We start from the raw sequence: 24,435 nt of genomic DNA on the forward strand, positions 1-24,435 counted from the left end.
TTGCTCCCATTCTTTCTCTTTAGCTCATGAGGCTCTGAAAATGTTGAATATAATAAAATTAACACAAGACAGAGTAACAGAAGAAAAACCAATTTAATATGTATGTACAGGAGATCATAAAAATATGCTAATGCCCCAAATATCTAGGCTTCCAAGGATGTACCTGATCAGACCTTCAGTGAACAGGTAATTCTACTCTAATAAAATAGCTCCAGATAATGAAGGGAAAAAACTCCTTTTTGTTTCAAGAAAATATAATACGATGATAAAATCTATTGAAGAAAGCAGGCTAAACAAATTTCTGAGCAATCTCATTTATAAATGAGGATACAAAATCCTACTTCAAATATTATTAGATAAATCTGGTGTCACAATACAGAAAATACCAAACAAAGGAAACAGCTTTACTGCTGTAAATAACAAATCACAAACATCAAATGGGGGTAAATATTATTCATAAAACAAAATATCCCACACAAACTTTTTTCAACATGACCTTTATTGTGGAATTCATTTAAATAAATAATCGAAGACACAAACACAGTCTGGAAATAGCTAAATCCAAAAGTTCATGAAACGGAACCTTTTTCAAGCTTCCTAGAAACTGAAGTAACTAACTCTAACTTGTTCAAATTTATCCGATTCTACTCTTTTCCAGTCTATACTCTTTTGTTTTTTAAAGCGCAGAGCTTCATGACCTGCAAGTATGTATCACTGGATGACGGGAGCCTCCAATCAGAGCACTCCAAGCCCCATCCCCCACTGGCTCAGTCAATGAAGGACCTGCAGAACCTGACCCACAGTCATTGGTTCAAAGCGGGAGCAAGTGACCCAGGGGTGAACCAATTAGTGCCTTCCTTGGTGTTCATCCTTGGAGACTCAGGAAGAAATCGATGTATTTTTTTTTTTGTCTGTTTGTTCAGGGGTCTTAAATCTCAATCCCTGCTAATAGTAAGTTTATTTGGGAAGGAAAAAATCTCTCTCTGGTTAGACAAGGAAGTGATTCTAATGACTAGAAGAGTAGCTCCACATTATATATTTAAGAAATGCTGAGTAAAACCACTCTGGGCAAGCAATTGTTTTTCCCATCTCACATCTGTACGAGTACTCACTTAACAGCTAAATGTCTTTCACCCGCCACCATGTACTTCTCATATGCTCCCACTCAGTTTAACACTTACATTGCTCTGGGTGGAATCAATAAACTAATGAAAATAACGACTACCAAATGGAAGTGAACAATGGGAGTTATTACCCAATCTCAGCTCAGCTTGCAATGTCCATTCTTTCCTTTAGGCCCTTTGAAATGAGCCTAATCTTGTGCAAATACAGCCTAAATAATGTGCAAATGCGGAGGATGCTGACCCTATCTTGGACGTACAGTATCTTTTTCAAATTTGCAAATGGCATTGTTGAAAGGAAAGCAAGTATGTTGGATGACAGAATCAGGATGCAAAGAAATGTGACCATGAGCAAATTTGAGCACATCAGCAACCAGGATGGTTCCCCATGTGTGTAACTTGGATCCAAAGGATCTGGGAAGTGTCACTAGGAGAAGACTTGGGGGTATAGAGGCAGGCACACAACAGCTGACTTCAAATATTGGAGGAAGGATTAACTATGCTGTGTGAGTCTCCAGCACACAGTCCTAGGAAAATTAAATAGCAGCTACAAGGAGGCAGTTTTGGGCACAGTGTAAACAGCCTGTCATGGCAGGGGACTGAGTGAGTCCACTGGATAACTGTTTCAGGAAAGAGGTAAGGTATTGTTGACCACCATGGTTACTTTCAACTCTCAAATCCTCTGGCTACACTAAGCCCTGTGATTGTGTCACCTCACTGACATGTAATCAGAGTTGACCCACCTACTGTTTTGCTTATGGAAGTTTATTATTGCAGAGAAAACAGCTTCCACTTCCTGTAAACCCAGTGATTATGTAAGGATGTCAGCTCTTAGAAGGGGGCGTAAGATAATACTTGAGGGTACAAGTAGACACAGACAGCACAATCCCAATTTGTATGAAAAGATGAATATTAATAGACCACAGTTTGGATGGTTATACACTCAAATGCTAACACTTCTAATTGGTAGGATTATAAGTGATTGGTTCTTATAAGTTTCAAGAGATGAAAGTATTGTTAAGGGCAGGGATCGGAACTTGCCTATTTATATGTATTCCTTATTGTATTAGTCAGCTTGGGTTGCTGACTAATACTATAGACTGGGTGGTTTAAACAACAGAAATTTACTTTTCACAGTTCTGGAGGATAGAAGCCTCAGATCAAGGTCCCACAGGGTCATTTTCCGGTAAGAACTCTCTTCCTGGCTTGTGGATGGCCACTCTCTTGTGTGCTCACATGGCAGGGAGAGAGAGATCTCTGGTATCTCTTCCTCTTCTTCTAGTTCTACCAGATTAAGGCCCCATCCTTAGGACCTCAATTAACTTTAATTACCTCCTAAATACCCTATCTCCAGATCCAGTCACATTTGGAGTTAGGACTTCAACATATGAATGCTTTGGACAGGAGAAACAATTCAGTCCATAGCACTTACACTCCCCACGAACACCAAAAATTCTTGGTTCATAAGACAGTGAATCAAGAACCAGACCAGAGGTTCAGTGCTACAGGTCATTAGCAGGTATTCGATATCTGAGTTTATGCTCAATAGAATATGTGATGTACTTAGCACAGTGCATGTCAGTAAGTACCTCCCGGCCCCTTCCCTATCCAACCGCAGCCCTGGGTGTCCCCGTCCATTAAGTTGAAAGCACTTTCCAGAAAACAGGAGAGCCCAGCTAAAATCTCAGCTCTTATTCACCTTAGATCACTCTGGACCCTATGTTTTCATTGCCTCTCTCAAGGTTCTGTAATTCTATGATTCCATCTCTATGGAAAAAGCACCTAGCATCCCCAAGTCAGAACCCAATGGACCTGAACAGAGGGGAGCCTTTCCCCTGTGACTAATCTGCTAAAGTGGCTTTCCTGCAACCGTTTTGTTTGGCTGAAAAGAGTTCCCTTGTATACTTTCATTCCTTAGAAGACCACCAAGAATGGACCACAGGAGTCTCAACGTAATGATTATATTTATTATTTTATCACTACATTAGAAATGAAAATAAACTGTGAGAAGCTGCAAACGCATGCAACTTCATGAAGATTATGGAGCAATGGAGACGCTCATTGTAGAAGATTAAAAGTGGTTTATCCTGTAGGGGGTGCATGGACTACACAAACAAAGCTCATCGATGGTGAGATTATTGACAGCATCTGCCAGCTGGAACTTACGCACCAATGAAAACTTTAAAAATGAACATAAGGGAAAATTGGCTACCCCTGACCTCTTAGCCAGGGAGCATGGGTGAGAAGACATCAGAAGATGCCTAAAATCTCTACAACACAAAGGTTTACAAAAAAAAAACGAGCCCAAATCCAAGACACTCAGGCAGTGTTGAAATTTGATCTTGGGAGGAAATCCCCATTTTACGATGTTTGAACACACTCTTTCTCCTGTTGGATAGCTGGGGAAAAAACAAATACAAAACATCAGTAAGAGGGTATTTTCCTAAGATTAAGTGCAAAGGAGCCCTTTGCCAAGTCATCGAAGGCTGACATACTTGCTTAACTTTCAAATGCCAAAGAATTAACTACAAATCCTCCATCGGGTGTGTGTGTGTGTTAACCAACTGAACATTCACTAGAATCTACATCAGCTGTTTTTTTCCCCATTTGAGATGCAGATTTATGCTGTTGCCATTTTTTACCATAGATTATTCTGAGACTGAGGAGCAAGTGAAGCATTTTCTTCAGATTTATTTATTGCCATACAATCAGGAAGTTATACCCTTTCAGATAATTTTGACTAACTTTGGAACTTTCAAATAATGCTGCCATGAAAAAATGTGCCCCTTGGGTTGGAGTTTCTCAGTAGGCTATAAGTCAGGAGGGCAAAACTGATCCCTTGATCCCTGGGAGACTTGAGTATACCCAAGATCTAAACTAGTTCTCCCACCGCATCTCGTCATCAGGTAGAGAAGGCCAAAGCTCCAGAGTGTATGGCTCTATAGGGATAAGATCACAGGCCCAAACTGCTAGATGCAGAAAAATGGCAAATAACCAAAAGTTGGACAAAACTTAAGATGCTTCTAATATTAAGTCTAATATTCTAAGATTGGTTTTAATGTGGTTTTTAGTAATTTTCCAACAAAAAACTTTTTTTCATTCCCCCATTACTACTAGGGCCTATTTTGTGAAAAACATGTATATAAGCAAGGTAAGAAGGCAAATATTTGATATTTTTATATGTTGCATTACATACATTGGTACTCTACTTATTGCTTACTTTGTGCCAAAATTTACTGGATGAGTTTATTTACTGAACCTATCAATCTTCATCACTGTTTGCCTCAACTAGAGAGCCCCCATGACTTACTTTCCTTTGAAGGAAGAGTATTTTTTTCTTCAGTATTAGTTTTCTTCAGTTTTGATCTGTCAAACTTCTCCACTTCAGACAAATCTGGCTTATCACTCATCTTGAATCAAAGACTGAAAAAGAAATTAAAAAATTTATCTGGTAGAACTATTATCGGACTAAGGAGTAACAGCCAAAATTCTCACATTTAATATCAATGTGTATTTTACCCGCTGATTTTCAAGAGGAAAAGAGCAACAGATCTTAGAAGAGTTATGTTTTTATTAGAATACTTTTTCTTCCACATCATTACCCCATTTCTGATAGACAGTAAATGCCACTGAATCAGGGTGCACTAGAAACCAAGATGCCCTACAAATCCTGAGCCAATATGTCCGACTCTTTTAAAATCATAGCAAAGGTAAAATGGAGGTGATAGAAACCCAATAGTAAAAATAAGGACTGGGTTCCAACAGCTAATGAATTTGTAACAGTAGATAGCATTATTTGAGAACCTTCATGTTGTATTCAATTACTTTTGGGGCATATTTTCTTGGGGGGGTTGGGAGCAGCACACAAAAAAGGGTGGCATAAGTTGTACTAGTTTCTTTCCATTTTATCAGCCCAAAGACAGTAGATCAAGAAACTACAATAGGAGAGGGAGAGAGAAGTCCCATGGCACTTACAGGTTTGTAAACGCTGTTAAAATGGCACAGCTAATTAGCATCAGACCAAGGACGTCAGCAGAAAGGGGTAAACCAAAGAGTTGAGTTTTATTTCACCAAGTTTTCTCTGCAAAGGGAGAGGCTAGAAGACGAGGTTTGTCCAGAGGAGCCAATGGGAGACCCAAGAGATTGGAAAGCAGGGCTCTCACGCGCGCGCCTGGCCCCACCCTGGCGGGCTAAGACACTTCTAGCGCTCAGAGTAAAACAGAGGCCCCCTAAAGCAGCCAGAAGTCCCCAATATGCTCCCCTTCCGTCGAGGTCACCCTAAAACCCTCCTCTGACAAGAGATCGGACGCCGACCTCCAGAGGTGGGGAAACCGGGACTAATAAACAATAACACAGTTGGGTGCAGAGGCCGGTTTTCTCAACGTTGTAAAATAAGCATCATCGTTGACCGGCGCGCAGCTTAACCTATCGGCCCAGGGGGAGAGCGCGCAGGGCAGCCCCAGAGGGCCCACTCCGGGCGGCTGCCCCACTCCCCATCCTCGCAGCCTCAGACCAGCAGCCACCGCCGACGGGCCGCTCCGGGGGCCGCGCCCTCGGGCCTTCCGGGGACCGACCCGGGAGCCCCGGCGTGGCGCGCAGAAGGCGGCGCCCCGGCAGACAAAGGCGCCGACTGGCCAGGAGGCGCCTCTACGAAACGCCAGTCCCCACCCGGCCCTTCCAGTTCCTGAAGGCGCGACACCCCCGCCCCGCGGCCGCCGCGCCCTCCCGTCCCCACAGTCCTCTGGCTCGGGCGGCGCCGCCTGTCCTCACCCGAAAGCCTGAAGACGCGCGACAAGCAGATAGCTGGGCTGGGAACGCTCCGCACACTAGACGAGGCCGCCTTCCCGCGCTGTACCTCTAGGGCTCCGCCGCGCAGCAGGGCCCCCCCCAGGCCCCGCCCCAGCCCCTCCGATTGGCCGAGGGGCCTCAGGCCCGCCTCCTCGCCCTCCCTCCACTGTAGCCTTGCCGGCCCGAGTCACAGTCTCCCTCTATTCGGGAAGTCAATGGCTGCGGCGGGGTCTTGATGACGTCACACCAGACCCGCCTCCCCAAGACCCCATCCCAGCCTTCCCTGATTCGCCGAGGGATCCAGCATGTCTCCCCTACCGCTCCTGGTACTTTCGTCCTGAGGGTCTGCTTCCCTTCTGCCCAAGTACACTCACTCCTCCACGATGAGTGGGGCCTCTGCCATAAGCAGACACTCCTTGCCCAGTTAGCTTTGACCGTCTGGAACTCCGAGATCCAAGCTGAAGGAACCGTAATCAGGGTCTCTCGGCTGTTTTAGCCATAGGAGCCTAAGCACGCTGTGAAAACCAAACGGTGGTTTGGAAGCGGTGCTCAGCATGGTCTGTTCTAATCCCTGGCCAGGTCGTGGAAGAGGGGTGCTCATGGAGAAGGTGGGCAGTTTAGGGTCATTCACCCTCACAGGTGGACTGTTCTGTGACAGTGGTGCTCTCCTACATAAAAGTCACATTTTCAATTTTCTCAGCCAATGAACATGGTACTAGTCGGTTTAGGGTAATCAGAGGAGAATCCACTGAGGCTATTCATCTTTATTTCCCCAATCCCTAGCGCTTTGCTTGGCCCACAGGAGACACTACATAAATGCCTGTCTGTAGATTGAAGTAATAAATCCATGATAGAGCAGAATTTTTGGACAGCAGCACCACCCAGTGTCTATGTTGGGGGAGAAAAGGGTGGATCTGGTAGTTACTTGAAAGGACTAAATGTTCCAGGTCTTTCTGGATACTCACCCAGAACCTTAGAGGGTTAAGGTAAAATGGAGACAGGACTACGTCTTTCCCTTGCACTCCATGTTTTCCATATGGCTCGTGTATGATGGTAGGTATCTACACAGATCAGCAATCACTCTCTCCACAAGGATTTCTCAAGCTTTCCCTGCTTCTCTCCATTCCCTTTTCTGTGGTCTTGTAGCACGTTGTGTTGTGTTACTCATTCAATAAATAATATTCATTGAGTACCTACAATGTTCCAGGCATTAAATATAATAAACACCAGTGTTTCCACCACTCAGATTTGAATGTTTTTAACATATGGGTATATTTACTTTGGGTTTTTTTAGGGGGATAAAAACATTACAGGAAAACTGAGGTTTCCTTGACCCTTGCCCCATGCCATTCATCCTCCCACTTCCCCAGGAGTAGTCTTATCCTGAATGTGGTATGTGGTTTCTAGTCCATTTTTCTATCATTACAGATTAAGTGATCTCTGTTTCCAGGAGCAATATGCAGCATTGCATGGACCAATGCTTTAGGTCTAAGACTGAACTCCCACATCACTTGGGGTCGACAGGGAGCCCCAGACACCCACTCCTCCCTAGCCCAAACTTAAAAATCTATGTCGAATCTATCTGCCTTGAATACATCAGAACTCATCTAATGATGTTTAGCCCCATTTGTCTCAGTCACCATGTAACCAGGGGCCCTCCAGGCCCAGTTCAACTGACCCCATTTTATCAACAGAGTAATTAAGAGTAGTTTTTGTTTTTTTAAAGATTGACACCTGAGCTAACAACTGTTGCCAATCTTTTTTTTTTCCTTCTCCCCAAATCCCCCCAGTACATAGTTGTATGTTCTAGTTGTGATGTGACTCTGGTTGTGCTATGTGGGACACCGCTTCAGCATGGCCTGACGAGCGGTGCCATGTCCGTGCCCAGGATCCGAACCGCCGAAACCCTGGGCTGCCCAAGCGGAGCAGGGGAACTTAACCACTCTGCCACTGGCCGGCCCTTAAGAGTAGTTTTTAAGGAACTGAGACCCCTTGTCCAGTTCTGCCTGGTTGAAACCACCAACCCATCAACTGGGCACAAATGCTCCATAAGTGACCTTTTTGACGTCAAGGAGCTAAAAACTCCACCCTCAGATCATGGTAACGCTGCCGTTTTGTGAACATGCATCCTATGAAAGAGGTATGAAGTTTGACTATGCTTGTGCAGATCAATTAGCTCACTTCTCCTTACCTCCAGTCATCTATCTCACACTTCAGACTGCCCTGCCCTTCATTCCATAAATTGTGCCCCAAGCCCTGGATTGGGGAGACAGATCTGAGAGCATATGCCCCTGCTCCTTGCAGATCAATCTAGCAATAAAGCTAGTTTCTTTTCCCAAAAGCTGATGCTATAATAATCAGCTTTCTTTTATGCTCATCAGGTCAAAGAACCCCGATTTTATGCTGTAACAACCACAAGAACCCCAAAATCTCTACAACACCCCTCAGCTTCTGTATTCTAACTTCTATAAAGTTGTGACCACATCCCCTGTTGAGTTCACTTCTCACACACACCCCCCCCACTCCTAAAACAATGCACCCGTGATAATTCCACTATATCCTCAACCTCTTCTCTGGACATGCCCTTTATTGTCTTTCCCTGACAGAAACCAAGCTCTTCCCTGAGAACTCTGTGTCCCTGAAGCCCATTTGAGAGGAGCAGATGACTTTTCTCTCTCACCACCATTGTTACCACAGAGCCTGAAGTTCAGGTAAATGTCTTCCTTGCTGCCTTTAGACCATTCCTTTCTCACTTCCCTGAAAACTTCTAGCTTTTGACAGCTAGTTTTCATTGTTATGGTCATCTGCCAAACTTCAGTTTTCTCTTTATTTCTCACAGATTTTAGCTCCTGGAACGTGGTCACTCTCAACAGTAGTAGTCCAGTTTTAACTCCTGGTGAGCTCAAGAATGACCATTCTGACACACTGACTCTTTCAGTTCCTTGAACATTTCTCCTTCATGACGTTGTCCTTGGCTCCACCTCAGCTGCTCACTCACATGGCTATACCCTAGGCCTTGTCATTGCAATTATAGCAACCCCTCCATAATCTCAATTTCAAACATCTTTCTCTCTGACAATCACCTCCTGTTTTTTTGCAGCTCACTTCCTTTGGTACCCAGACTCCACTATCCTTCAATGTCACCAGAATCTCCAGTTCATTGGTCCTACTATATTTTCACCATCTCTTGCTCCCTTATTGTCTTCTCTCTACTTCCCTAGCTCAATCTTTATAATTACTCATTTACATATACCCTCCGCTCTCCTGACCCTCTCTCACTTTGTATTACTTCTTTGGCAAAATCATAACTCTAGCTAAGTCCAACTACACCTCAGGGAGCCTGAACCCACACAGCTAAACCTGGCTGGAGGAAAATACACAACCACATGACTAATTGGAGTCTAAATTTATGACTATGAACCTCAGTTGGGCCCGTAATGCTGCCAGGCAATCACTCTATAGCTCTCCTCTCCCTTAACTTTCCAACTTTTCTAAGTTACTATGACCTTCTCTTTCCTCGAACTGCCAACACCACCTTCATATCCCAACTATTCATTTGTTTATTTCAGTAGGAAATTGAAGCCATCAGAAGAGAACTTTTACAGACTCTTACCACCAAGTTGCTTCACCCACCAGCACCTGCGTCTGTATATATGGCCTTCCTCTTGATATCATATATGATTGTTCTGGGCTGAGTTGTGTCCCCCAAAATTCATATGTTGAAGTCCTAACCCCCAGTATCTCAGACCGCGACTCTTTAAAGAGGTAGTTAAGGTAAAATGAGGAGATTAGGACACAGACAATGCAGACCAAGGGGTGACCATGTGAAGACACAGGGAGATGTCCTGCAAGCCAAGGAGAGAAGTCTCACCAGAAACCAACCCTGCAGACAACTTGATCTCAGACCTCTAGCCTCCAGAATTGTGAAAAAATTAAACTCTGTAGTTTAAAACACCCAGTCTATGGTCCTTTGTTATGGCAACCCTAGCATACTAATATAACATTTCCAGATTCCCCTCTAAAGCAAGCCCCTCTGCTTTCCTATTAGATCTCTTTCTCTCACACCAATTCAATGATACCACTACCATCTTTCTCCCGCTTATCTCCAACATCATCAATGTTGTGCTCTCTACTAGGTAGTTCCTTTCAGGATACAATCATGCTGTTGTTTCTTATCTTCGTATATATATATTTTTTTCATCATTATATGTGCACTATTTTATATATACGTTCTCTTGACTCTACTTCCCCACCTGCTATCACCCCATTTCTTTGCTCCCCTTTGATGCAAATCTCTTTTACAGAAATATGCGATTTACATTTCCATGTGCAATATTTGAACACGAATATTTGAAGGCATCTTTTGAATCAATGTTCCTGGTCTACGACTGCATTCCACTAGGCCTCCTTCCTACATCAATCTGGTGTCAAGAGGGAGCCTCAGACAACCATCCTTCTCTAGTCCCCTACACTCTCTCCCTGTTCTCCACCTCAGTCACTCTGCCCCAGCTATGGCCTTTCTGCTGTTCCTCAAACAAGCTGCACTCACTGTAGCCTAGGCCCTTTTCAATGTCTGTTCCTATCAGGAATGTTCTTCCCCCAGGTATCCACTTAGACTACTACTTCACCCATTCGTAATAGTTGTCTCTGTTCTCTGTTTCCAATTTTTCTCCTCCTATTCTCATTTGAACACATTCCAATCAAGGGTCCATCTCCACCACTCCACTGAAATTGTCCTTGTTGAGGTCGTGAATAACTTCCATGTTGTTCAATCCAACGGTCAGTTCTTAGTCTTTGTCTTACTTGACCTATCAGCAGCATTTGGCAAGCTGACGAGTCACTCCGCCTTGGTTCACTTTCTTCTCCTTCTCAGTCTCCTTTACTGGCTTCTCCTCTCCTCCCAGACCTCTTAAAATGGGAGTCTCCCCGGGCTCAATCCCTGTTCTTCTTCTCAATTCTATCTATACTCCCTTGGTGATCGCTTCCGGTCCAATGGCTGTAGAACCATTTCTATGCTAACAACTCCCAAATTCATGTCTGAAGACCAGATCTGTATCCAAAACTACAGTCCAACTACCTACTCTGCACCTCCACTCAGATGTCTAATAGACATCTCAAACTCAAAATGTCCCAGACTGAATTCTAATTTTGTCTCCCAAACCTACTCCTCCTACAGCCTTTCCCATCACAACTGATGGCAGTTCCATTAGTCCATCTACTCAGGCCAAAAATCTTGACATCATCTTCCATTCCTCCCTTTCTTTCCCACCACACATCTAAACCACCAGGAAATTATTTTGGCTCTATCTCAGAATGCATCCAAAATCCAACCCCTTCTCACTCTCTCCATTGCTACATATCAGGTCTAATCCATCATCATCTACATCATCTTTCATCTGAATAACTGCAACAGCCTTCTAACAGATCTCTCTGCTTTCATCCTTGATCCTGTATGGTGCATCCTCAACATAAAAACTAAAGTAATCATTTTTAAATATTGATAAAATCATGGTACTTCTCTGCTTGAAATCTTGCAAAGTTACCCAGTGCCACTCAGAGTGAGAGCCAAAGTCTCTACAAAACCCCCACATTTCCTGGTACTCCGTTATATGTCTGACGCTCTTCATCCACTCTCTTCCTCACTCACTCTGTCCCATCTGTGGTCTCCTTACTGTTCCTCAACAAGCCAGGTTCACTGTTGCCATAAGGCCTTTGCAAGGTCTCTCTGGAAAGAGTGCTCTTGTCCAAGATATCCGTTTGTTTAAATTTTCTCACCTCTTTCAAGTCTCAAATCTCACCATTTCAATGAGGGCTCCCTGAGCTATTCTGTTAAATGCTGCAACTTGCTCATCCCTGTTCTCTCCATCTGCCTTAACTTGCTCTGCTTTCATCACTATCTAACACTATACAACTTCTTTACTCACTATATTTATTATTTTATTTCAATCTTCTCCCACTGAATTGTAAATCCACAAGGGCAAAGATCTCTGTTTTGTTCGCTGATTCCAAATACTTAGAATTGTGCACAAAATGAATTGTTTCCTGTTTTGTTTTTTAATTCCCTTCCATGCTCAGAAAGACTACTCAAATCCTCAGATGATTAAAATATTTACACATTTTCTTCTGGTACTTTTCTATTTTTATAATTTACATTTAAATCTTTGATCCCTCTGGAATTTGTACTACAGTTGTTATATGAAAATCAGCCTAATTTTTTTCCTCAAATGGTTACTCCATTGTCCCATAGCATTTATTTATTAGCTTGTCATGTTTTCTGGTGATTTTTGCATCACAACAAATTATATCACATTATGTGGAATCTTCCACAACTTGCTTTTTTTTACACAACATTATGATTGTTTAGATTTATCCATGTTTATACTGTAACATACTTGCATCCATTTTAACTGATATATAATATTCCATTATATGGATATGCCATGGTTTATTTATACATTCCTGTTCTTGTGAACATTTAAGTTGTTGCCTTTTTTCTATTAAAACAATGCTGCAATTAATATTCTTGCTGTAGCTTCCTATTACTCTATAAACATGTCTCCTAGAAGTGAATTGCTAAATAACAAAGTATGTGCATCTTCAGCCTCGTTAGACTACCAAATAGCTTGCCACAGTAATTGTACCAATTTACATGCATATCAGCAGTGTAGAAGAGTTCCCATTTTCCCCAAATTCTTGCAAATAAGCATTTTACGATTTTTTTTTTACCAATCTAATGGGTGAAAATGAGCATCTCCCTAGTGTTTGAATCTACATTTCCCAGATTATTTCATGAGGTAAGAATCTTTTTATCAGTTTTCTGGCCATGCATATTTCCTCTTCTATAAATTGCCTTTTGATATCATTTACCTCGTTTTCTGTTGTTTATCTTTTAGTATTGCTTCTTATGGGCGCTTTACACATTCTATATTCTAATTATTAGTCTGCAATATATTTTGCAAAATTTTTTCTGCATTCATATTTTGTTGGTTTACAACAGAGTAAATAGAATAAACCTGTTTCAGGAAAAAATGAATTTTGGTACACATGCAACTCAACTAATGGGAGCCATGTATAAGAAAGTATCCTATTAGGCAGGTTTTCAAAAACATTTTATTTTGGTACAATATACATTCAGAAAAATGGACATATCTTAACAGTACATCTTAATGAATGTTCACAAAATGAAGACATCCATGTAACCAGCTTCCAGCTCAAGACACAGAACATGACCAGCCCCCAGAAACCTCTCTTATGCCCCCTCTTAGTGACTGTGTCCAAGGGCAGTAGCCACTCTCCTGAAAATTAGTTTTGTCTCTTTTGTACTTTAAGTAAATGGAGTCACTCAGTATGGATACTCCTCTGTGTCTGGCTTCTTTTGCTCAATATTAGGTTTGTGAGATTCATTCATGTTGTCATGTGTATTTGTAGTTAGTTTGTTCCCTTTACGTACTTAAAACACTATTCATGCTACTGTTGATAGGCATTTGGGTTTTTTCCAGTTTGGAACTTCTGCAGATAGTGCTGCCATAAGCATACTTATGCATACCTCTTAGTGAACATACATACCCATTTTTCTTGGATATATACCTAGAAGTAGAGTTGCTGGTGATAGGACACATATATGTTCAGCTTTATTAGATATGCCCAAGTACTTTTCCAAAAAGCTTGTCCCAATTGTTACTTGTCTTTTAACTTTAACTTTTTCTTAGGTCTTTTATTACACAATTTTCACTAATCAAACATATCAATCTTTTCCTTCAAAACTTGTGTTTTGTTCAAGAAATTCTTCTCTACTCTGAGGTCATTATGATTTTTGTCTATATATTTAATTGGTTTTAATTTTTTGGTTGTGTAATTTAAGTCTTTTATACATCTGGACTTTATTTTGTATAAGGCATGGATCTAGATTTTTTCCGTAAGGGAGATAGACCAATTGTTAATCATATTTATTAAATTATGCATCCTTTCCCTAACCCCTTTGCAATGCCTCATCTTTGATATACTAATTTCTCACATATACCTTTTCCAATTTTGTAATCAGTTTGTCAAGTTCCACAAGAAAAGGGCCTGTTAATATTTTGATTGGACTATTAATGGATTTATGGATTAATCTGAGAAGAATTGCTAACTTACTGACATGAAATCTTCCCATGCATGAATGTCGTATTGTTAGGAGAGACAATCTACCATGGCCCTGAGCACCCCTACATGTTCTTGCTGAGCATACTAAAAATGCAAGTCCCTAACGACTCTTATCTGAGCCATTTCTCAGGGTCATATTTACAATGAGCAACCCTGAGGGATAAGGAAACATCTCCCCATAGACAAAGAGCAGGCTTGCTTCTGCAGTCTATAAAAGCTGTGGAACCTCCAAACTCATTGTTCCTCTCCTGTATCACAATCTACTGAGGTGCAGTCATACATTGGGGGTCCTTTACATTGCCCTTGTGGGACTTGGGAAGCATTGGGAATAGACACAAATCAACATGAAACTCTGGCTCCTGGTTTTGCCATGAATAGTAAAGTTCTTTGTCTCTCACCCAAGATTCTCATGTCTTATGCCAGAATCCATGAAAATATGTTAGCTACTCTATAGGGTAAAATCTCAGACCCTGTGCAGTTGTTGACAAGTATAATTTCTCCACTTTCAGATATTTTTAAAATTTCCTTTAATACAATTTTACACTTTTATGCATAATGGCGTGTACATCTTTGTCAGCTATCTTCCTAGCTGCCTTACAGATTGTGGGGCTACCATGAATGAGTTATTTATTCTATTGCATTTTCTAATTGGTTGTTGAATTCTACATCCTTTTTACACACAAATAGTGTAGCTACTCATATGGAATAATGTACTGTTTCCTTCAGTAGACTGTTGTCTTCTCTTGAGAGCAGAAACCATGCCTTATTCATGTCTATATTCTTCCAACGAAACATCTAATTCAATAAACATTTATTGAACATCTACTATGTATCAGCTACTAAATAAGGAATGAGAGGTATATAACCATAAATAAATTAGGGTGCCTGCTGTCAAGGAATTTACACACTGTAAAGAAGACAGACACATTCACAAAATATTACCATTAAGAAAGTAACATTAAACAGACACACAGATCAATGGAACAGAATGAAAGCCCAGAAATAAAACCACACATCTATGGACAGCTAATCTTTGACAAAGGAGCCAAGAACATACAATGGAGAAAGGAAAGTCTCTTTAATAAACGGTGCTGGGGAGACAGGACAGCCTCATGCAAAAGAATGAAAGTAGACCATCGTCTTACACCATGCACAAAAATTATCTCAAAATAGATTAAAGACTTGAATGTAAGACCTGAAACCGTAAAACTCCTAGGAGAAAATATGGGCAGTACACTCTTTGACATCAGTCTTAGCAGCATCTTTTCAAATACAATGTCTACTCAGGCAAGGGAAAGTAAAGAAAAAATAAACAAAAGGAACTACATCAGACTAAAGAGCTTCTTCAAAGCAAAGGAAACCATCAACAAAACGAAAAGACAACCCACCAACTGGGAGAAAATATTTGCAAATCGTATATCTGACAAGGGGTTAATTTCCAAAATATGTAAAGAACTCATACAACTCAAAAACAAAAAAACAAACAACTAGATAAAAAACTGGACGGAGGAGGTGAACAGACATTTTTCCAAAGAAGATATACAGATGGCCAACAGGCATATGAAAAGATGTTCAACATCACTACTTATCAGAGAGATGCAAATCAAAACTACAATGAGATATCACCTTACACCTGTCAGAATGGCTATAATCAACAAGATAAAAAATAGCAAACGTAGGAGAGGATGTGAAGAAAAGGGAATCCTCGTACACTGATGGTGGTAATGAAGACTGGTGCAGCTACTGTGGAAAACAGCATGGAGATTTGCCAAAAAATTAAAAATAGAAATACCACATGATCCAGCTATCCCATTACTGGATATTTGTCAAAAGAACATGAAATCAACCATACAAAGAGATCTATGCACCCTTATGTTCATTGCAGCATTATTCACAATAGCCAAGATGTGGAAGCAACACAAGCACCCGTCAGCTGATGAATGGATAAAGAAATGTATATACACACACACACGTACACACAATGGAATACTACTCAGCCACAAAACAAGACAAAATCATCCCATTTGCAACAACGTGGATGGACCTTAGGGCGTGATGTTAAGCAAAAATGAGCCAGACAGAGAAAGACAAATACCATATGATTTCACTCATATGTAAAAGATAAACGAACACATGGATAAAGAGAACAGATTAGTGGTTACCATAGGGGAAGAGGGAGAGAGGTGGGCAAAAGGGGTAAATGGGCATGTATGTATAGTGACAAATAAAAACTAGACTCTTGGTGGTGAGCATGATGCAGTCTATACAGAAACCAATAAAGAATAAAGTACACATGAAATGACACAACGTTATAAACCAATATGACCCCAATAAAATAATTCAAAAAATTTAAAAAGTAGCGTTATGCAACATGGCAGAGATATAAACAAAGCTATGGAAGTCAGGGCAATTCATTGTGACTTGGAAGGTTCTGGAAGTTCTCATATAATAAGTAGTGCCTGAGTTGGGCTTCAAAAGGTAATCAGGATCTAGACTGGTGCAGATGGAAAGGAGATGACTTCTCATACCATGCCTGACATTCAAGGCCTTCCACAATTTAGTCCCAAGCTACCTTTCCAAACCCAGCTGTTAAGTCCTCCAGGAAAGAAAAATTAGCCTCTCATCCATTAACCATCTTCCAAACTCATAATGCTTGAGTTACCACTGTGTTGCTCTGCATTATATCACAATGATGAAAAGCAAAAGATTTAGAATCAGACAAATTTGGATTTTGGCCAAGGCTCTAAAACTTTCTGGCCATGAGATCTCAGGCAAATAAAAACATGTAGTGGTGCTTATCCAATAAGATTGTGTGATAAATTAGATAATTCTTATAAAGCTTTGGTATAGTACCTGGCACACAGCATGCACTCAATAAACATTAACTATTATGAATGGTACCTCTACTTTATCCATCCCTCTGATGTTAATTCTCAAGTCATTTAAAACACACTCATAGTATATCCATTATGTGTAAAAGATTGTATTAGGTATCATGGAGAACACAAAGATGAATAAGACCCTATCTCTGCCCCCAGTGACCCATCAAGTGAAGGACACAAAATATGTCCACAAATAATTAAGACACAAAGCAGATTAAAAGACCTGGATTCTTGCTCTCGCCCTTTATAGCATGAGAAAGTTGGACCACAAGATCACCAAGACTATTTCCAAATCTAACACTTATGACTTCTATGATTGTAAGTGCTACATCAAGTTTATTAAGTACCAGGGGGAAGTGGAAAAGAGGTTAAACCTAATTTTACCTGGGAGTGTTGGGGACACCTGCATAGAGGAAATGACATTTCAATTGTGTCATAATGGATGGCTATCATTTGGTGAGGGAATAAATGGGAGCAATGGAATTCCACACAGAGGGGAAAACAAGAACAAAGAGAAGCACAGGGCACACTCAGGGAATACCTAGTATTCTTTACGGTTGGAACATCAGGAATCATAATGTTTAAGTAAAGAAAAATAAGATGGAAACAGTAAACTGGTGTCAGATCATGGAGAACCTTGAATGTCATGTTAAACAGTTTGGATTTCGTCTAATGTTCACATTGGAAGGTGGTAAGGAGACCCATTAAAAAGAGTTGTGGCAGTTGTTCAGGTAAAAAATAACAAGGTGCTGAACAAGGGCTGTGGGTCTAAAAGTAGAAAAGAAAGTACAGAAATCTTTTGGCTTTTTCACATACTACTTTGTGTGGATTGTTGAATAATTTTCACTCAAACGTTTCTTAAGGGCAGGGACCATCATTCATTCTACAAATATTTATTGAGCACCTACTATGTATGGGACACTCTTCTGGGCACTGGAAATATAGTGGTGAATCAGAGTCAAGACCCCTATATGTTAGGACTCTTTGTATTGAAATTATCAGAAAATGTTGATACCACTGGAAGTGGGAAGACCAGGGATAGGTTGGTAAGGGGACTAGAAAGTTTGATCTTTGACATATTAATTTTGGAATGGCCATAAGACATCTCAGTGAAAATGTCAAGTAGGCAGTTAGATACAGACATCCTGAGCTTTTTGTGCTCCATCCCACAGTTCCTCTCCATTAACACAGTAATTTGTTTAAGGTGTACTGTTTACTTTTTGAAAACTTAATGAATTATTGGCATTCTTACAGATAATAGTATATTATATTGAATATGTCAATATGAGGGATCAACACATTAAACTGATTTCTTAACGCAAGATATATTTTCCCTCTTAAAACAAAACGGAAGAGCATTAGCTATAAGAAACTCATTATAAACCCATTCCTGAAAATCCTGTTTACTGTTAGCAATTTTTTAAAAAATTCAGCTACTAATAAAAATCAAACAAAAAATATGTTAGACACAATGAAAAATACTATGAAACTCTGAGAAACATCAAAATTAGAATCTCTACCATTATTTTTGCATCCATTAAAACTCAACAGTTTCTTTTGCTAAAATTAAATTTTCAGCAATAATTTTTGTAGAAAATAAAATCTCAGCATCTATTTTAGTAGATATTTATAAGAACAGTTAAGAAATTCTTGAAAAACAAAAATGAGGTGGGAAGACTTTCCCTATCAGGTATCAAGACTTATTACAAAGCTGCATGAATTAAGGCAATACCATATTGGCACAAGATTAGACTAATAGATCAATGAAATGGAGAGGCCACAAATAGTCCCAGCAATTTATGAACACTTGATATTTGACAGAGTTGGCATTGTGAATGAGTGGGGGAAGGAGAGATTTTTCAACAAATGATATTGGGGCAACTGGGTATTTATAAGGAACAAAATGAAATTGGATCTCTATTCTCACACACTTGGCAAAACGATATTAAAAACCTAAGTGTAGCTTCTGCTCCATGGTGGAGTGGTTAAAGTTCTGTGCGCTCTGCTTCAGTGGCCCAGGTTTTCCGGCTGGGATCCTGGGTGCTGACTTGCTCTACTTGTCGGCCATGCTGTGGAGGCATCCCACATACAAAGTAGAGGAGGATTGGCACGCATGTTAGCTCAGGGCTAATTTTCCTCAAGCAACAAAAAGAGGAAGATTGGCAACGGATGTTAGCTCAGGGCGAAACTTCCTCACACACACACACACACAAACCTAAGTGTAAAAGGCAAAACTATAGAACTGCCAAATGTAAATATACAGAAATATCTTCATATTCGTATTCATATCAGAATATCTTCTGATGTTAGGGGAAGAGAAAGATTTGTTTGAAAAGGGACAAAAAGCAGCATGCATAAAGAAAAAAGATTGAAAACTTAGACTATGTTATAGTTAAGAATTTCTGTTTATTGAAAGAAACCATCCAGAAAATGATCAAAAAACAGGAGACGAAGTGGGGAAAGATATATGTAGCACATATAAAGAACAAAGGACTAAAATTAGAATTATAAATAACTCCTACAAATTAATTTCAAAAAGGCACACTATTCAATAGAAAAAATTTGGGAAATGTCTTGAATAAATGCATCACAAAATAAGAAATCTTAATGTCCAAAAGGCATATGAAAAGATGCTCAATATTATTTGTAATCAGGAAAATTAAATTATGAGAGACTATTTTACACCCACTAGTTGGCAGAAATTAAAGTCTGCTAATACCGAATGTTAGCCAGCAGGGGGAGCAATGTTAAACACTGCTAGTAAGGACGTAAATTGGTACATGACGATCAGGAAAAGTTAGTCTCTAGAAAAAGTTAGGCACCATCTAGTAATGCTGAAGGTGCCCATACCCTAGAAACCAGCAATTCCACTCTTAGGTAAAAATATTCTAAAGACACCTGTGTTTCTGTTTTGTAACTGTCAAAAACTGGAAACAACCAGAATGTCCCTCAAAGTTATCAAGGATAAATTATGGTATCTTCATACAATGGTACATACAGCAAAGAAAGTGAAATAACCAAATAACAATATCACTACATACCTATTAGAATGGCTGAAATTCAGAACACTGACAACAGCAAATGGTGAGGAGGATGTGGAGTAGCAGGAACTCTCATTCTTTGCTGGTGGTATAGCCACTTTGAAGTTTGTCAGTTTCCTACAAAACTAAACATATGCCTACTATGCAATCTAGGAATTGTGCTCCTTGGTATTTATCCAAAAGAGCTGAAAACTTGTGTCCACACAAAAACCTGCATGTCGATGCTTATAACAGCTTTATTCAGAACCACTAAAACTTGGAAGCAACCAAGATGTCCTTCAGTAGGTGAAAGGACAAATAAACTTTCATACATCCAGACAATGTAATATTATTCAGTGCTGAAAAGAAATGAGCTATCAAGCCACGAAGACGTGGAGGAACCTTACATGCATATCACTAAGTGAAAGAAGTCAATCTGAAAAGGCTACATACTGTATAATTCCAGCTATATGAAATTCTGGAAAAGTTCAAACTGTAGAGACAGTGAAAAGATCAGTGGTTGCCAGAAGGTGTGGGAAGGGGATGAATAGGTGGAGCACAGAGGATTTGGGGGGCAGTGAAACTACTCTGTATGATACTATAACGGTGGATACATGTCATCTGTCCAAACCCATAGAATATACAGCTCTAAGAGTGAACCGTACAGTAAACTATGGACTTTGATAATGATGTCGGTTCATCACTTGTAACAAATGTACCATTCTGATGTTGGACGTTGATAATGGGGGAGGCTATGTTAATGCACAAAATTGTTTTCCTCTTGTCTGATGTGCATAAAGAGCCAATTATTATGGCATCAGCTTTTGGGAAAAGAAAACAGCTTCATTGTGAGATCAATCTGCAAGGAGACAGGCAGCATATGCTCTCAGATCTGTCTCCTCAATCCAGGGCTTGGGGCAAAATTTATGGGATGAAGGGCAGGGCAGTCTGAAGTGTGGAGATAGATGATTGGAGGTAAGGAGAAGTGAGGTAATCCATGATCTGCGCAAGTGTAGTCGAGCTTCATGGCTCTTCAGAGGATGTGTGTTCACAAAATGGTGGTGTTAGTATGATCTCGGGGTGAAGTTTCAGTCCCTCGATATGAAAAGGGTCACTGATTGGGCATTTGCACAGGCCCAGTTGATGGGCTGGTGGTCTCAAGCGGCCTGAACTGGACAAGGGGGGATTCTCAGAGCCTGAAAAACAACTCTTAATTACCCTGTTGATAAGATGGGGTCAGTGAACCGGTCCTAGCAGGCCCGTGGTTATAGCTACGTATGTGTGGAAGCAGGGGGTATATGGAAACTCTCTGTATCTTCTCTCAAACGTGCTGTGAATCGAAAACTGCTCTAAGGAACTTTTCTAAGAGACTTTTAAAAAAATTAATCACAATTTTTAAAAATGAAATAATTACAGCTACCTGCAACAACATGGATGACGCTCACAAATAATGTGGAGTGAAAGAAGATAGTCACAATTCCAGGTATATAAAGTACATAAAGTTCAAATGTCTGTAAAACAAAACTGTGCTGTTTAGGGATGCTTGTATGGAAGATAAACCTATAAAGTAAAGCAAAGAAATGATATCACAATGGTCAGGATAGAGGTTACCTCTAGGATGGGTGGAGGAATGTCATCAGTGAGGGGGCTGGGGGTTGGGGAGTGAGGAGGAGGGGGTTAGCAAGGTGTTCTATTTCTTCTCCGGGGTGGTCCTTCCATGGGTGAGAGCTTTATAAATATTCCTTTAACTGGCAGTTCTCTTGAATGCTTCTCTTTTCTTAATGAAATGGAAAGCAAGGTCACCAGCTGGGACTGAAGATGGGGGAGGAGGCATAGCAGATTAACGAGAAGGAAGATGGTGTGAAAGAAACAGAGAAGTTGGAGAGTGAACAGAATAGGGAAATATAGTATTTTTTAAATCTTATTCTTTTATGAAAACTTCACTTTTCTCCTGGTTTATTATGCTTTTTTCTCTCATATATAACATTATTTTATTAACATTAATATACCATACTATATCAGTTATCCCAAACATGTAAACTACGTTATTTACTATTTAAAAATACATTTCTAAAGCAAAATTGTCTTAATAAACCACATAATTGTGATAATAGTTGCTATACATTAGTTATTATTTTACCTTGATCTTTATAAAAGCTGATGTAGTTTATATTTAGACAGAAATATACAGTGCTTATACACGGATTTTTATTCTTTCAACTTTTTCTACCAAGTAGCTTTAGTGTTACATTCTACATTTTATAAGTTTTAAATAGACATAGGTATTTATTACCTCTTTATTTTATTGACTTCAGGTCCAAAACTCATCGAATGGATAAAAAAGATGTGGTATTTATACACGATGGACTACTACTCAGCCATAAGAAATGACGAAATCCGGCCTTTGTGACAACATGGATGGACCTTGAGGGTATTATGCTGAGTGAAATAAGTCAGAGGGAGAAAGTCAAATACCATATGATCTCACTCATAAGTAGAAGATAAAAACGACAAAAAAAACCCACATAGCATTGGAGATTGGACTGGTGGTTACCATTGGGGAAGTGGGGGGGGTGGTAAAAGGGGTGATTAGGGTCACATGTGAGGGGATGCACTATAATTAATGTTCGGGTGGTGAACATGATGTAATGTATACAGAATTTGAAATATGATGTACATCTGAAAAAATTAAAAATTAAAAAAAACAAAACAAAAAAACAATAATTATTCTGAATGAAAAAAACAGAGAAGAAAGAGTGTGTGCTTTGTGATTCCATTTTCATAAAACTCTAGAAAATGCAAACTAATATAGTTTTTGGAGTGATGGATATGTTCATTATATTGATTGGGGTGATGATTTCACAGGTATATACATGTCAAAATTTATCAAATTGCACGCAAATTATGTGCACTTTATTGTATGTCAATTATTCATCAATAAAGCTGTTTTTGAAAAAGAAAAAAAATGTCAGAAAATATAACCACATCAACATCACAAAACTATTGATATTTACATTTACTAGGTAGAAAACTATTACATCCAAACTTTACTCAGAAGATTTAAGTGGAAAAATTGGATAGGTCTACATAATTTTATAATTTTGCCTAAGTTTTCACATGAACCAATTTGTAAAAATCAATCATTTAAATTATCACAGGCTTTAGTTGTAAATCTGTGTTTAAATTATAATTGCATAGCTTCAAGTATTAACACAAATAATGTAAATTTAAAATTTTTATAAAGGCAAATATAGTAAATTTAAACAATGACCATGAATATAGCTTTAAAACATGCCATGAGTTTTCATTTTCTAATATTCTATAATAACTAACTGTGCCATTGTCATAGAGATAAAACACGGTCTTTTTAAAAGAATTTTAATTTACACATATTGAATCTAGAAATATTAAAATTGCAACTCTTGGATAGTTCAAGAAAAAAATATGTGTGTGTGGACAGAGAATTAGGTGAATTTGGGTAAAGGCTATATGGGTGTTCTCTATACTTTACTTACACTGGCAACTTTTTATAAGTTTGAAATTATTTCTAAATAAGAAGTTAAAATGAAAAAAGGGATATGGACTGACACAGTGACATAAGTGGAAATCGATAGTGACAAATAGAAATGGCAAGCAATAGGATATATTGGAGTATATGCGGAAGTCATTTAGTGTAAACCTAATTCGGCCTTTGTTTTTCCAAAAGGGCCTGACATGGGCATCAAGCATGCACTGTATATCTGCTTTAAACATTTACTGTGGCAAGAACAAATGGCCTTAAGATAAAGGTGCAACTTCCCCCCACATTGGCGTTTCCTTAAGGATAGGCATCTTTCTTTAGACCAGGAACTGATTGCTGGGCTCACTTTTGACCACCCAGCTCACCTGTGACCACCCAGCTCGAGACAACAGACTTGTTTCCTGCTGCACCCGCCTAGATAGCAGACCTACCTGCTGTGTCCATCAATCGCTGTGCCGACAGAGCAGTCTTGCGACTATTGTAAAAGGGGCATTTCAATCGTGTGTGAAACATCCTCTTTGAGGGTATATAACTACTCTGTATACCCCACTTCTTTGGCACACTTCCTTCCTTTAGGAAAAAAGGCCCCGGGCCATGGTCCTCACATTTTAGCTCAGAATAAACTCACCCAAATTTTCATTTATGGATTGCTTATGGATTGTTTTCATCGACAACAGCATACTTGCAAATAAATGTATCTCTTGGATAAAAAAGTGGGGGAATATGGTAGTTTATTCCCTTCTTTTCAGCTTAAAAATCAAAGCCATAGCCAAGTTATGGATTTTTGTAAAGAATATTTTCGTCCTTCTGAGAGCTAGCCTTGAACTATAACTAGTTGCTGTTCTATTTTTCCTTCCCTTGTGCAGACCCCGTGTTCCCCAACCTTGAATCCACAAGCAGAGTTCTGTCCCACCCTGTCCAGGTCTGCACAGGGATTAGATGTGGGAACTGGTCTGCAGCTA

General features: G+C 39.8%; 1 protein-coding gene across 2 annotated transcripts; it reads right to left on the reverse strand.

The window, feature by feature from the left end:
- Positions 1 to 3,068: 3,068 nt before the first annotated feature.
- Positions 3,069 to 6,022, reverse strand: TMSB15C (thymosin beta 15C). Of its 2 annotated transcripts, none has more exons than XM_070606677.1 (3): positions 5,892 to 6,022; positions 4,432 to 4,544; positions 3,069 to 3,520 (listed from the first exon to the last, which is right to left on the reverse strand). In XM_070606677.1, exons 2-3 carry the CDS (start codon positions 4,529 to 4,531, stop codon positions 3,483 to 3,485), a joined length of 138 nt encoding a protein of 45 aa, XP_070462778.1. In that variant the 5' UTR covers positions 4,532 to 4,544; positions 5,892 to 6,022; the 3' UTR covers positions 3,069 to 3,482. The 2 variants fall into 2 exon arrangements, with proteins under 2 accessions (XP_070462778.1, XP_008540424.1); XM_008542202.2 differs by lacking the exon at positions 5,892 to 6,022 and adding an exon at positions 5,097 to 5,685.
- Positions 6,023 to 24,435: the final 18,413 nt, after the last annotated feature.

The sequence above is a fragment of the Equus przewalskii genome, chromosome X (assembly GCF_037783145.1).
Source record: "Equus przewalskii isolate Varuska chromosome X, EquPr2, whole genome shotgun sequence".
In the NCBI taxonomy this organism is placed as follows: domain Eukaryota; kingdom Metazoa; phylum Chordata; class Mammalia; order Perissodactyla; family Equidae; genus Equus; species Equus przewalskii.